This window comes from Anopheles coluzzii, chromosome 3 (genome assembly GCF_943734685.1).
Source record: "Anopheles coluzzii chromosome 3, AcolN3, whole genome shotgun sequence".
In the NCBI taxonomy this organism is placed as follows: domain Eukaryota; kingdom Metazoa; phylum Arthropoda; class Insecta; order Diptera; family Culicidae; genus Anopheles; species Anopheles coluzzii.
Window position 1 is genome coordinate 52959811 of NC_064671.1, and position 15982 is coordinate 52975792.

General features: G+C 35.9%; 3 protein-coding genes across 4 annotated transcripts in view; 2 read left to right on the forward strand and 1 right to left on the reverse strand.

The window, feature by feature from the left end:
* The first annotated feature begins 336 nt into the window (after positions 1 to 336).
* LOC120955997 (integral membrane protein DGCR2/IDD) lies at positions 337 to 1299 on the forward strand. 2 transcript variants are annotated; one of them, XM_040377308.2, is made up of 4 exons: positions 337 to 502; positions 594 to 793; positions 948 to 1016; positions 1095 to 1299. In XM_040377308.2, the coding sequence occupies exons 2-4, from the start codon at positions 688 to 690 to the stop codon at positions 1295 to 1297; spliced, it is 378 nt and encodes a 125-aa protein (XP_040233242.1). In that variant the 5' UTR covers positions 337 to 502; positions 594 to 687; the 3' UTR covers positions 1298 to 1299. The 2 variants fall into 2 exon arrangements, with proteins under 2 accessions (XP_040233242.1, XP_040233241.1); XM_040377307.2 differs by having other exon boundaries at positions 337 to 793.
* Positions 1300 to 1425: 126 nt separating this feature from the next.
* Positions 1426 to 15982, forward strand: part of LOC120955995 (putative uncharacterized protein DDB_G0282133) — a 55173-nt gene continuing 40616 nt past the window's right edge. The window contains exon 1 of the mRNA XM_040377306.2: positions 1426 to 1641. Within this exon, the coding sequence (XP_040233240.2) occupies positions 1427 to 1641 (215 nt within the window). The 5' untranslated portion in view covers position 1426. The remainder of the gene's footprint in view (positions 1642 to 15982) is intronic.
* On the reverse strand, positions 13243 to 15472 carry LOC125907485 (uncharacterized). The gene is made up of 3 exons (XM_049610116.1): positions 14843 to 15472; positions 14686 to 14776; positions 13243 to 14587 (listed from the first exon to the last, which is right to left on the reverse strand). Exons 1-3 carry the CDS (start codon positions 14969 to 14971, stop codon positions 14448 to 14450), a joined length of 360 nt encoding a protein of 119 aa, XP_049466073.1. The 5' UTR covers positions 14972 to 15472; the 3' UTR covers positions 13243 to 14447.

A 15982-nucleotide genomic window follows, 5' to 3' on the forward strand; every position in this document is an offset into this window, starting at 1 on the left:
CAAATAAATGATAAAGTGTATAAAAGTACTGAATAAAATAAAAAAAATCTGATGAATGAATAGTATTTTATTCAAAAACTGTGAAATTCTACTTACGTGGATATTCGAGTTACGCGGATTCGCCGGGAACACAGAAACCGCGTAACTCGGGAACAGACTGTATTTGACTTGAAATTTGCAGCATATTTGATGAAATATTTATCATTAATATGTGTCAATTCTATAAACAAATTCCAACTAAAATGTCTTGGATTTTGTCCAATTGTAAGGTTATTTTTCATCGTGTGTGTGTTTCTGTTCAGTGATTGTTTAAAGAGAGAGTGAGAAATTTTCTATGCGTTTGCGCAGTTATTGCTTACATCAACTAAAGTTTATCGGCTACAGTAGCAACAGTAATATCATTGATGTTCTTGTTAAATTAGAGCCGACATTTGCACAAAATTTTCGATGTTTTCGAATGAAGGATAAAAGAATTCCAATATTGTGATGTGATTTTTATGCAGTGAGTATCTGATACAATTTAAAAGTGTTTAATTGTGTCAAATTGTGCAAAGAACATGGAAATTTCACTATTGGCGCACCTATCTTTGCAGCCATTGTAATTAAATAAAAAAATAAAAGAAAATAAATTAAGTGAATTAAATTTTAACTATCAAAAGAACATTATTTGGAGAAATTACTTCCACAATGATGGCAATGAGTGCAAAAGGAAATAAACAATCTAGTTTTGATTTACATGAGCGCTGGCTTTGGTATATTATTGTACTGCTACTTCATATACCCTCTACTATTGGTAAGTTGGAGTTGTATAAACAATTTGGAAATGCAGCCAAACATGATATTATTGAATTATAATATTTTACTCATAAATGCTCAATTATCAATTTGATGTATTTGTAATAATTGTGGAGCAGAATTTTACCACACGATTTTTTTACCAATTTTAGGTGCATATGGAAACGTGGTGTCGCTTCCGGGAGAGTGCCGTGATATGAATGGCAAGAAAGTAGAACAAGGTAAATGATACTTTGAAATGATGATTATTCTTACTTTTAACCATTACCATAACTCTTTATTCTCTGCATCGTTCATAGATGCACACTATGTGCCTCCTGGATCGGATACGTGTAGATTGTGTTTATGTGACAATGGTCATCCAAAGGCATGCAAAGCTGTGCTTTGCTCACCGCCTCATGATTGTAAATCCTTTCAGATCGGTAGTTCATGTTGCGAATTCATCTGTTTAGATGATACAATAGGCAACACTACGGATAAAACCTACGACATCGGCATGTGACTAGTAGCTACTGGAGTGATTGTTACATTTTCCTTAACCTTGCTTTTCTTCATAATTAGTCGCTTAAGGCATCGTAAAAGTCGTGCCCAAGAAGGTCGCGAAGCTATCGATGATTCTAATCAACGCAATATGGTTAACAATGTGAGTTACATGGGAGGTAGTATTGGCTATCTCGGTGGAGGAACAATGAATATGGATTATTCGTATGTAGACCATGCCATAGCTCCGCACTACCAGCTTTGGAAACCTCCAGGAGCATATTACACGAGAGGGGAAGCTCCACCTCCTTACGAGGAAGCAATAGCTATCGCTCATGCCGAGTCCTTAAGTTCGTGTACTGTCAGGTAAGATTAAGAGTTTAAGAGTTATTTGTATGTATATTTTTATATACTCTTTTCTGGTTTCTGAGATCAATGAAATTATTTGTCATAATACAGAAAATTCTACACATAAACACCAAAAAAACATCGTTAAATGTGTCCTATTGGTTCTTTGATGTAACTATGAAAGCTAAAATTTTAGCCTTCATCTGAAATTATTGAATCTGTTCAGTCAGCAAGCAAGGTGCAGTGTACTAACCGAACCAAATACGGCATCATACTTAAAGTGAGGAACTTATTAGAGTGCCTGTGTATATATCCATTTTTTTTTCATTCAACAGACCTCCGATTGTTCTCAAATATCGCGTAAAATTGTGAAAATTTAGGACAGATTCACAAAACAGTACATAGTAAAAACATTAAAGCACCCAATTTGTTATGGATCTAACTGTCAAACCAGGTTTTCTTCTTATTTTCGTTTTTAGACTTCAAATTGCACTGGATAATCCCACCTGCTATATCAACTCACTTTGCTTAAATCATAATAAGTGAACGTTACCAATTGACGAATTGAAAGCAACATTGTTTGAACCCAATTGAGTTTGAACTTGAAGTTTGAACTTGTGTTAAAAACCCATTTTTAAGCAATTAATAACATTTGACAGGTTTGTCGGCTTCTACGCATCAGAATAGATTTCCAACCAGACCGTCACTCCATAGCATGGAATATCTGGTTAAATTTCGAAAGCCTGAACATGACTGAACGACCCCTAGGTCATTACGCCAAAAAGAAGAAGGTTGTGCAGGTTTGTGTGGAAAATTAAGTCAAATAGTCAAAAAAGTATGAACGGTGGTGTGAGCTTCACATAAAATAATACAATTAGATTTTACAATTGAATGTATTAATTATTGAATTCTTTCCTTGGTAAAGGTCACCGCCGAGACCGAATAGACTGAGAACGGTGATAGAATTTGGTTTATCGGTACAAGCTCTAACTAATCATATGAAAGCAGCTAAACTAAACGCGCATCTAAATAACCCAACTCTATTGGAAGAGCTTGCAGAAAAATTACCAGGTGATATGAAGTTGAATTGGGCCGCCTATCAAGAAGAAAAGGCAATAGAAGAACTAGAAGGCTTTAGTAATTATGTCTCAGAACTGGCAAAACGTGCATGTGCAGTGTCGAATGACCTACAAGAAATAAGTAGAATAGAAGAAAGAAGAAAAAACATACGGTCGCCTTAAACACACACGTAAGAATGAATGTTGAAGATGAAACACCGAACGAAAGGTCAACGTCCTCATATCGTCCGCCTAGTGCAACACAAAGGACACAGCGTGCAGTATGCCAACGTGAAGGGCATCGTGTTTACGAATGCGAGCAGTTCAAAGCCGCTGATGTGGATGAACGTTGGAAATTTATAAATACCAAGTCACTATGCAGGACGTGTCCAAATAACCATGGTAAATGGCCTTGTAAATCCTGGAAAGGTTGCAGGGTAGATGGCTGCCGCCTTAAGCAACACCAGTTGCTCCATCCAACAGTAGCAACCGAAGAAGTCGTAAGCGCATGCGCGTCACACACAAATGAGGTAAATGCTATAAGTCCATTATTCAGAATACTACCCGTTACCTTGCACCATTATAACACTCCGCTAACAATTTATGCTTTCGTAGATGAAGGTTCGTCATACTCATTAATCGACGAAACGATAGCCCAAAAGTTGAACGTGCATGGCTAAATAAAACCATTGACCCTACAATGGACAGGACAAGTGACAAGGAAAGAGCCCGGCTCAGAAATAATACGTCTGCAAATCTCCGGGAGCGATAAAAACATTAAGTCTTCTTCTTCTTCTTTGGCTCAACAACCGTTGTCGGTCAAGGCCTGCCTGTACCACTTGTGGGCTTGGATTTCTGTGACTGGGGTCCTTTCCGTTTTAAGTTGGTAGGCTGAAATTTCAGCCTGTCAACTGTTTGCATTGTACAGCAGTTTTCGAGCAGCTATCTAAGAGGGTTTAATATACAGGTAGACTTATCCCAAGGATCATATATTTAGAAGGCTGATTTTTATCGCTTCTGTTTCTGAATGAAGATTTTAAGATTAACAAGCGCAGCTTGTTTGAACAAAAGTTTTTACCCATCCTGTCAAAAAGTGATATTCAAATTTGGTTAAAAAAACATGCTATGAGACCAGCTAGACTACATACACTTTGATTCTAGATTCCACCACGTGTTCTGTTTAATGCACCTTGTGCTAAATGTAAACAACACCGTATTTTCGAGCAGGTACTCGAATCTAATTCTAGCTTTGAGGCTAGAATAATCTAGACTGAAAAGTGCAAGCTGTTTTTTTATTTGGTTTTGTATAAAGTGTTTACATGATTTCAGCCTTCAACTGTCAAACTCCATACAAAAAACTAACTAGAATCGTGAAGGGCCCTATTAATTGATTTCCCCCCATAGCAGATAGTCAGTCCTACGTATGGGGACACGGTCTATTCGGGGCTTGAACCCATGATGGGCATGTTGTTAAGTCATACGAGTTGACGACTGTACCACGAGACCGTCCTCAACACATATTTTTTAAATATAAATATGCTCCTTTTATGTTTATATACGAAGTTTTACATCAGTTCCTTACTTATTTTTCAAAATATCAAACAAAATGTGCAGAGTTCACAATTTTTTGGCAGATTTGCTGCCAGCCAATAATTTGGCCAGTTTCGTTATTAAGAGAACCAGAGCAGTAAACCAATGAAAGTGTGGTTTTTATGAAAAATTCTATGGTTGTAGAATTTATTATAGCTCGTTTAGAATTTTAAAATCACGAAAAAAATAATTATTCATTTTAAGTACTGCAGAAAATAGTTACACGGTAAATGTTGATTTTTGACAGATCAATGCTGTGGGCTCCTGCCTAAAATTGAAACAATAGCCGGCATGGCGAATAAATGAACACATTTTAACAATCGTTTAAAGTTCATTATATATATATATATATATATATATATAGACCATATATATATATATATATATATATATATATATAGGATCATATATTTAGAAGGCTGATTTTTATCGCTTCTGTTTCTGAATGAAGATTTTAAGATTAACAAGCGCAGCTTGTTTGAACAAAAGTTTTTACCCATCCTGTCAAAAAGTATATATATATATATATATATATATATATATATATATATATATATATATATATATATATATATATATATATATATACATATATATAAAAGAAAGATATCAAGCATTGAAAAATAAAAGATTATGTTCTGATCATTTCACGTACCATGCGCTGGTAGATGCAAAAAAACTGATAATGGGTAAATATAATAAATAACTCTAAACGTTAACCAGACTAAAATCAATTTTAATAGGCTCAACATGGTTGCAATCCCATCTGTCGAATTCGTGCTAAGAGATCTCCAGTAAAAGGAAATGGAAATATTTGGAGAATGTGAATCGATGCCCTCTGAAAGCATAATCTATAGACCTTCGAGCACAACCGAAATTGTCACTACAATCGATAAGGGAAATTACATGATGATGGCATTTGAAACAGGACATGCTAGAGGAGACCATCTGGTGAGGGCTGAATCTACCGTAGAACGCGTCGTGAGTTCTGATTACGACTGTGCAAGTATCGCAAACGTTGAACAGGAGCTTAGTGCAGTCATCGAAACGTACAATAGAAAAGATGGAGAAATAAAACATATGATGGATAATTGCAGTCAAACTGACGAAAATAGAATTCAACAAATCCTGATCACCATTAAGACATTAAAAAATAAGCTGCGAACTTTAGAAAGAAGCAACTATAATGTCGTACTTGCCATAGACGGTATGAAAATTAAAGCTGCCTTGAGCTACTGTGCAAAAGCGGACAAATTTCATGGCTTTCCGGATGATGGCTTGAAGAAACGAAACGAGCACAATAGGTCTTCGATATTGGCAACAGAAGCCGTAACCGTCACGGTGCGTGGCATGTTTAAACCGTTTAAGCAGGTATGAGTTCGTTTTTTTAAGAATCCCTCTTAGATTAAAGAATGATTCTCGGGTTTTTGAGAAACCCCAGACTGGTATTGCCATCGGTTACGTCTTGAAAATAATCAAATTTTACCATATTCTTACATCAGATTTTAAAATTTCCTAAATTGTTTTTTGTTCATAGGGCTTAGGATATTTCATCACCCATAATACGTTAGGAAGCTGCAATCAATTGAAGATAATTAAGAATACCGTTCGTGCAATTAGGGAAGCTGGATTAAATCCTTTGGTTTTGACAATGGATCAATATGCCACAAATATCAAAATGGCCAAAGAAGCAGGAGCTACCATTGAGAAGCCTTTTTTCTTAGTTGATGGCATTCCAATATTTATTTGGTGGGATCCTCCCCATTTAACTAAAAGTACACGAAACATGATTAAAAACACAATGTGTTCAACAATAATATAGCTAGTTTTTTGGATATTGAGGAATTCTACGAAATTGATTCCTTTTCCAATCCAAGACTCGTACCGAAATGGACCGAAAAACACATAAAAGTTCCTCCATTTTCACCCATGAATGTCTCCCTAGCTACTAGAACACTCAGTCAATCCGTAGCTACAGGAATTCGATATTATGTCCGCACAAGTGAGCTTCCAATGCGAGCTTTGCAAAGTGCCAAGTTTATTGAAATGCATGACAAACTATGTGATGTATTTTATAGTAAAAGCAAGATTTGTTCAGCTAAGGTATAGTAATTATGTAACAGCTATATAATTCAAAAATTTACTCTTATCAAATATTTCCATAGCCATTGAAAGGAGCTTTGCTAGAAGGCTCTCAACACTGGGCTTTTCTGAACGATGCCGAATCAATATTGAACAAGATGTTTTACCCAAAAAAATCCTGCTTTGATCGTACAAAGGTATTGTACATAAATTTATTCAAAACCATGTTCTAACGCACTAAGCCTTTTACAGGCAAAAGAAGAATCAAAACACCTAACCGCCGTACAACGAAAGCCAAATTATATTCGAGGATTTTTGAGCGATATAAACTGCCTCAAGCTCCTCTTGGATCATCCAAAAGATGTTTTTCATGCAGATTATTATGTACCAACCCGTTATGTCAAGATTTTTTGGAAAATTTGTTTTCTGATATTCGACGAAAATGCGGAAGCAATGATTCCTCTGACGCACTGCAATTTGGCATCGCTTTCAAATACGCAGCTATTGAAGCTAGCTTTAAATCATGTCACGGCGTAAATTGTGAACCAGACAACACATCTAATTTGGTTACTTACCAGGACTACAAACAAACAAACGTTTTTGAAAAAAAATACTCCACATACCTCAAAATCATTCTTCCTCCATTGGATACATCCAAGCCACTGGAAATAACGACTAGAGAACTCAACGGACTGTTATATGTAGTTGGAGCAGCAGCCCGTAGGTTGCCTCATAAGAAATGTGTCCACAATTTAGTGCAAGAAAGAAACATCGAAACCAGAAAGGATGATGCATACCAATTTATCAAGCTGAAGCAACTAGCGACCTCAAATTTCTTGCATTTACCCAACAAGAAACTGTTCGATATTGGAGTGCTTTGCTTTGTAGCTTTCAATCAACAATTTTCCAAATTTTTGAGCAAAAACAAAGAGGGTGTTAAAACAAGGCTCAAGCGCTACATCAATTATGATCTTTTTGGCGATGGTTTATGTCAGTCATGTTTCATGTTATTGATTGATAAAATATTCTAAACGTTCATACAGGGATTTCTAAAAAAAGCTAAAGCTCAACAAGCTTCCAAAATAAGCATTAAAAACTTCAAGAGAAATCGAAAGGCGGGGCGAATGTGTTTACCGCTATAAATGTTATTAATGTGTTTTGTTATGTTGTTATTAGTTTTTTTTTATTTTAAGAATACATGCCGGAAATTTCCATCTACCAGCAAAAATTAATTTTAAAAAAATATAAAGTTGAAACATTATAAAATCCTCTGAGTGTTTGACAATATCTATGAACATTTTCGATTGATTTTTTTTTACTCTTTTTGACTTCTATCGCAAACACCGATTACGAATGATTTATCTGTTTTATGTTGGTTGTTTTATGTTATCAATCTTGAAAAAAGCAGTTAGTAATATTAATAACAATAATATCAATAACGGTTATCAGTGGTACAGTTGTTAAGAGATGCACGAAATTTTTGTATACAATCAGCGAGAAGATTCAAATTAGCATGGGCAAGAAGAGCGGGAATCATAAGGTTCGCTCGCTCCCATTAATGAGCGGGCGCTCGCCGCTCTTCATTCCAGAAAAATATGATTCGCCCGCTCGCATAAAAAAATATAAAAAAATCGTTTGAAATTAGTTGCTCCGAGAAAAAAATCTAAATCTATAATACTGTTGGGCTTATACGGAATGTAAATAGCCGCAAGTAAAAACAACAAATATTTTTATTTTGGTTAAAACTAAGACTCAAATTAACGTTTTATTGAAAAAAAACATCACAAGCTACTGTCGTCGAGCCACACTGCCTATTCAAAACACACGTATAAAACATCGTAGAGCGCGAGAAAAAACTGCCTAGCTCGCGAGCGCACTGCCTATCCAAAATCCATGCAGAATAAAACAGGGTAGCTCGCGAGCGCACTGCCCATCCAAAATCCATACAGAAAAAAACAGGGTAGCTCGCGAGCGCACTGCCTACCCAAATTCCATGCAGAAAAAAACAGCCTAGCTCGCGAGCGCACTGCCTATCCAAAATCCATGCAGAAAAAAACAGGGTAGCTCGCGAGCGCACTGCCTATCCAAAATCCATGCAGAAAAAAAACAGGGTAGCTCGCGAGCGCCCTGCCCATCCAAAATACGTAGCGAGAAGAACAGGGTAGCTCGCGAGCGCCCCTTCTCTTCTCACTACGTATTTTGTCCAGGCAGCGCGCTCACGAGATAGCTTGATCCTCTCACTATGCATGTTGGCGCTCGCGAGCTGGGCTGTTTTTTTATGAATGGATTTTGGGCCAACCGGTCGCTCGCGAGCTACCCTGTTCTTCTCGCTACGTATTTTGGATGGGCAGGGCGCTCGCGAGCTACCCTGTTTTTTTCTGCATGGATTTTGGATAGGAAGTGCGAGCTAAGCTGTTTTTTTCTGCATGGATTTTGGATAGGCAGTGCGCTCGCGAGCTACCCTGTTCTTCTCGCTACGTATTTTGGATAGGCAGCGCGCTCGCGAGCTAGACTGTTTTTTTTTGCATGGATTTTGGATAGGCAGTGCGCTCGCGCTTAGTCTGAATTTCTTCGCTGTATTCGCTGCAGGAAACCAGTTATTACGATAAAGAATATCAGTTGTTTTGTAATAGAAAAAAAAAGTATTTCAATTGCCTTACGCTATGTCTTTTTTTATACAGGAGGACGGCTTTGCCTTATAGGTTAAAGACTCACTATAATAATGATTTGAGTAACATTCGTTCACAGAGTGACATTTTGTTTTTCTTCTTGCCTGATTATTATTTCATTCCTGCTAAAAAGATCATTATTTCATTAATGCCACGGATGAAAAAAATGGGGAGCACAATTAATGAAATGGAAACTCATTAGTGATTGTTTTGCTCCCATTGAAGATGTAAAAAATGTGTATTTTTGTGTATTGATTTTTTCTCACCATTAACTCTATACTCTATTATTCGAGAACAACCTGCATTAATTAAGCAATACCTCACGAAAAATATCACCTATATCTCCTGTCCAATTAAAGGTATGGCTAGCGCGAGCGGACGAATCACCGATCGCTCGTGATTCGCAGTAAGCAGAAGAGCCAGCTCGCTCGAATCGTCGCAAAGAATAATTTTGCCCATGTCTAATTCAAACAGTTAACTGTGGTTTCAAAACGTATGGCTGTTTCTCGTATGTGTCAATGCCGAATAGTAAGCGAATCATTATATAGATGTCGCTAGTGTTTAACGTATTTTCATTTGAAATAAGGAGACAACTTTTGAAGCTCATTTTGTTCGAAGTGTCATGTCGGTTTGTCGGTGGTAAAACTTCGTATATAAACATAAAAGGAGCATATTTATATTTAAAAAATATGTGTTGAGGACGGTCTCGTGGTACAGTCGTCAACTCGTACGACTTAACAACATGCCCATCATGGGTTTCAAGCCCCGAATAGACCGTGTCCCCATACGTAGGACTGACTATCCTGCTATGGGGGGAAATCAATTAATGGGGCCCTTCACGATTCTAGTTAGTTTTTTGTATGGAGTTTGACAGTTGAAGGCTGAAATCATGTAAACACTTTATACAAAACCAAATAAAAAAACAGCTTGCACTTTTCAGTCTAGATTATTCTAGCCTCAAAGCTAGAATTAGATTCGAGTACCTGCTCGAAAATACGGTGTTGTTTACATTTAGCACAAGGTGCATTAAACAGAACACGTGGTGGAATCTAGAATCAAAGTGTATGTAGTCTAGCTGGTCTCATAGCATGTTTTTTTAACCAAATTTGAATATCACTTTTTGACAGGATGGGTAAAAACTTTTGTTCAAACAAGCTGCGCTTGTTAATCTTAAAATCTTCATTCAGAAACAGAAGCGATAAAAATCAGCCTTCTAAATATATGATCCTTGGGATAAGTCTACCTGTATATTAAACCCTCTTAGATAGCTGCTCGAAAACTGCTGTACAATGCAAACAGTTTACAGGCTGAAATTTCAGCCTACCAACTTAAAACGGAAAGGACCCCAGTCACAGAAATCCAAGCCCACAAGTGGTACAGGCAGGCCTTGACCGACAACGGTTGTTGAGCCAAAGAAGAAGAAGAAGACTTAATGTTTTTATCGCTCCCGGAGATTTGCAGACGTATTATTTCTGAGCCGGGCTCTTTCCTTGTCACTTGTCCTGTCCATTGTAGGGTCAATGGTTTTATTTAGCCATGCACGTTCAACTTTTGGGCTATCGTTTCGTCGATTAATGAGTATCACGAACCCTCATCTACGAAAGCATAAATTGTTAGTGGAGTGTTATAATGGTGCAAGGTAACGGGTAGTATTCTGAATATTGGACTTATAGCATTTACCTCATTTGTGTGTGACGCGCATGCGCTTACGACTTCTTCGGTTGCTACTGTTGGATGGAGCAACTGGTGTTGCTTCAGGCGACAGCCATCTACCCTGCAACCTTGCCAGGATTTACAAGGCCATTTACCATGGTTATTTGGACACGTCCTGCATAGTGACTTGGTATTTATAAATTTCCAACGTTCATCTACATCGGCGGCTTTGAACTGCTCGCATTCGTAAACACGATGCCCTTCACGTTGGCATACTGCACACTGTGTCCTTTGTGTTGCACTAGGCGGACGATATGAGGACGTTGACCTTTCGTTCGGTGTTTCATCGTCAACATTCATTCTTACCTTCTCATTCTACCTTCTCACTATAGCCCTCCTGTGAACCCAGGTTGCTGGTGCGAGATTGTTGCAACAGCAGCTCGCGCTTTTTCTCGAGCGATTCACGACGTACGCTGTTTTCGAGAGCGTTCATCTCCGCTTCGGCTTTAAGCTCTCTCTCCCGAAGAAGACTTTCTTCCTCGGCTAACCCAAATAGCATTGGAGCGTTACTTTTCGCGATTTTTGTATGGAGGCGTTACTGCTCGCTACCTGCTCATAACACTGCTCGATAGCAGTCCTTAGTGAGCAGGTAGCGTGTAACATTCTATGTAAGCTCAATGAAAGCTCAAAGCTCAAGCGTTACTTAGCGAGTGCTCGAACCACAGTATAGCGTTGTGGGTTCTGTATTCGGATGTAAACAAAAACACACACATTTTTTTTTAATTTCGATGCACATTGTCCAGTACAACGATAAAATGTATTTTATTTAGCTATTATTCAATACTTACATGCCCCAATACATGGTTTTACACGTTTAAATACGATTTCAACCATCACTTTGGATGGTATCAACGGATGCCGACGGCGTTGTTGTCTCTGCGTCAGGCACATGTATTGTTGCCGCTTCTAATGCTCGGGTCTGTTTTTCGTTAGCAGTAGCACAACTATTAAACGCACTAATTGTACCACTTGCAAAGCGATACAAATAAAGTAAAACACATAATACACCGTACAACACACTTCTTAACAACACTTGCACATAAAAACCACTTGTCGATGCCGTGATCCAATGTCCTGTTTGCAGTGGAAAAATAACAATGAAAGATTAGAATGCTTTCAAATATGACATTACTTTATAATACTTCCCTTTCCATGCTATTTTGTGGTGTATGGCAACGTTGGTTTGCTTGAAGATACACAACGACCGGTGTGTTGGTCCAGTTGAGAATGTGCCGATCACGATCACAGCCGGCTTTAGTGATTGTTGTAGAAACTGTAACAATGATCAATATCATTAAATCTGCATTATTTTTACAATTCATTGTGATTTCATGAAAAAGTAAAGTGAAAAAGTAAACTAAAAGTGAAAAAGTAAAACATTTCATCTTACCGGCGTCGTATTTCGTCGGCATACACACACACAGCTGCTCGATCATACTCGGACGAATGTTGCCAAATTTCGGGATGAAATGATGTTTTTCCTGTGGAATAATGTGTTCAAACATTAAAAGATAGTTTATTTACTGAAATATGCACAGAACACTTACCTTTTCCCGAGTTTTCACATAAAATTTAACGATTATTCTGCACACAATCTGTACGGGCGGTTGTCCGTGTTTGTTTACGTTGCTGACTTGACAGATATGCGAGCTGCCATGTGACGAAGTCAAATACATTCAAACCTCGCCAATTGCAAGTCTGCTTTTGCAATTGAATACAAAAAATCCGAGTTGTTCACATAAATATGAGAAAAAGTCAGTTTATCCACATTGTATAAAATAACAAACATGACAAAATACGCAGACATTAGTCGTGTTACAAAATGTCTTTCTAATAAACAAAATCTATCTTTTTTTTGTAGACATATGATATAAATGCAATTAGCGAGTTCTAATTGTATCATATATATTGCTATTTTCAAAGCGGTTTAAATTAAAACAAACATCAGTGTTTTTTTTTTAAATAATCAGAAAGATAATTATAAACTTAATAATGATTAAAATGTATTTTATTACATTTATGTACAACGATAACCTAACTAGTAAGCATGTTCATGCATGTGTGTAATTATTTGATATTTTTTTGTGTGATCCCAATATGAATGTTATTAAGTAAAACAGACAATTTAGTCTGTTCCTTTTTCAATTCTTCAAGAAAAGGTTTTTTTTAATAGAAACATGTAAGTTTGTTTAAAAAAACATATATAAATATATATGTAAATACACAAACATATATAAATATAAATATAGAAATAAATAAATATACATATTATAATATATATATATATATATATATATATATATATATATATATATATATATATATATATATATATATATATATATATATATATATATATATATATATGTGTGTGTGTGTTTATATATATATATATACTTATATATACATTTATTCATATGGTATATGTATTATATATTATATATATTACATATAACTTGTTAATATCATTATTTTTTATATTATACCATATTATACCGATGCCGGAAACCTTTAATTTTTCCATCAAATTTTAGTACAAGTTTCTGTTAATTTTGTTATAAAATATGTGATCTGAATCGTAATGAAATATCCATCACTCATCTTTTCCAAATTCAGTTAGACCATTTCGCTTTGCTTTTAATTCTAAGTCAGAATGTATGGGGTGCGCGGTACGGGTAAGAAGAACATAGGGGCGGGGGTACAAATAAACGCATCACAACACCAAAGTCTGGGTGAGACGGTGATGGTGTGAAACGCTTCTTGCTTCAAGCTCTTGTGGTAACAGTGTTAAAAGCAACAACAACAACAGAGAATAACGCATCGCGTAGAAACAAACACACCGTTCGTGGGTATGTCAGGGGGGGAAACAACGGGAAAAGCTCAATTCTCTCTCAGCGATGCCGCTTGGGAACTTTCTATTTTCCTCTAGTTGGCGAGCTAACTCTGCATTCTCGCGGCGTTTCAGCTCTCGCTTCTCTTTTATTACGCGTTCTCTTAAACGTTTCTCTTCTTCAACTAGCTTAAGCTGCTCTTCCACGTTTACTGAGAGAAGAGTGAAAGGTACACTTCCCAAATAGCATTGGAGCGTTACGTTTCGCGATTTTTGTATGGAGGCGTTACTGCTCGCTACCTGCTCATAACACTGCTCGATAGCAGTGTTATGAGCAGGTAGCGTGTAACATTCTATGTAAGCTCAATGAAAGCTCAAAGCTCAAGCGTTACTTAGCGAGTGCTCGAACCACAGTATAGCGTTGTGGGTTCTGTATTCGGATGTAAACAAAAACACACACACTTTTTTAAAATTTCGATGCACATTGTCCAGTACAACGATAAAATGTATTTTATTTAGCTATTATTCAATACTTACATGCCCCAATACATGGTTTTACACGTTTAAATACGATTTCAACCATCACTTTGGATGGTATCAACGGATGCCGACGGCGTTGTTGTCTCTGCCTCAGGCACATGTATTGTTGCCGCTTCTAATGCTCGGGTAAATCTTATGTTAGCTGTATTACAACTATTAAACGCACTAATTGTACCACTTGCAAAGCGATACAAATAAAGTAAAACACGTAATACATCGTACAACACACTTCTTAACAACACTTGCACATAAAAACCACTTGTCGATGCGGTGATCCAATGTCCTGTTTGCAGTGGAAAAATAACAATGAAAGATTAGAATGCTTTCAAATATGACATTACTTTATAATACTTTCCTTTCCATGCTATTTTGTGGTGTATGGCAACGTTGGTTTGCTTGAAGATACACAACGACCGGTGTGTTGGTCCAGTTGAGAATGTGCCGATCACGATCACAGCCGGCTTTAGTGATTGTTGTAGAAACTGTAACAAAGATCAAGATCATTAATACTGCATTATTTTTACAATTCATTGTGATTTCATGAAAAAGTAAAGAGAAAAAGTAAAACATTTCATCTTACCGGCGTCGTATTTCGTCGGCATACACACACACAGCTGCTCGATCATACTCGGACGAATGTTGCCAAATTTCGGGATGAAATGATGTTTTTCCTGTGGAATAATGTGTTCAAACATTAAAAGATAGTTTATTTACTGAAATATGCACAGAACACTTACCTTTTCCCGAGTTTTCACATAAAATTTAACGATTATTCTGCACACAATCTTTACGGGCGGTTGTCCGTGTTTGTTTACGTTTCTGACTTGACAGATATGCGAGCTGCCATGTGACGAAGTCAAATACATTCAAACCTCGCCAATTGCAAGTCTCCTTTTTCAATTGAATACAAAAAATCCGAGTTGTTCACATAAATATGAGAAAAAGTCAGTTTATCCACATTGTATAAAATAACAAACATGACAAAATACGCAGACATTAGTCGTGTTACAAAATGTCTTTCTAATAAACAAAATCTATCTTTTTTTTGTAGACATATGATATAAATGCAATTAGCGAGTTCTAATTGTATCATATATATTGCTATTTTCAAAGCGGTTTAAATTAAAACAAACATCAGTGTTTTTTTTGAAATAATCAGAAAGATAATTATAAACTTAATAATGATTAAAATGTATTTTATTACATTTATGTACAACGATAACCTAACTAGTAAGCATGTTCATGCACGTGTGTAATTATTTGATATTTTTTGTGTGATCCCAATATGAATGTTATTAAGTAAAACAGACAATTTACTCTGTTCCTTTTTCAATTCTTCAAGATAAGGTTTTTTTAATAGAAACATGTAAGTTTGTTTAAAAAAAACACATATATAAATACATATATAAATACACAAACATATATAAATATAAATATACCGATAAATAAATATATATTACAACTTATCTATAATATATTATATATATATATATATATATATATATATATATATATATATATATATATATATATATATATATATATATATATATATATATATATATATATATATATATATATATGTATATTCTTATATATACATTTATACATATGGTATATTATAATATATATAATATATTATATATAAGTTGTTAATATAATTATTTTTATATCATTATACCGATGGCGGAAACCTTTAATTTTTCCATCAAATTTTAGTACAAGTTTCTGTTAATTTTGTTATAAAATATGTGATCTGAATCGTAATGAAATATCCATCACTCATCTTTTCCAAATTCAGTTAGACCATTTCGCTTTGCTTTTAATTCTAAGTCAGAATGTATGGGGTGCGCGGTACGGGTAAGAAGAACATAGGG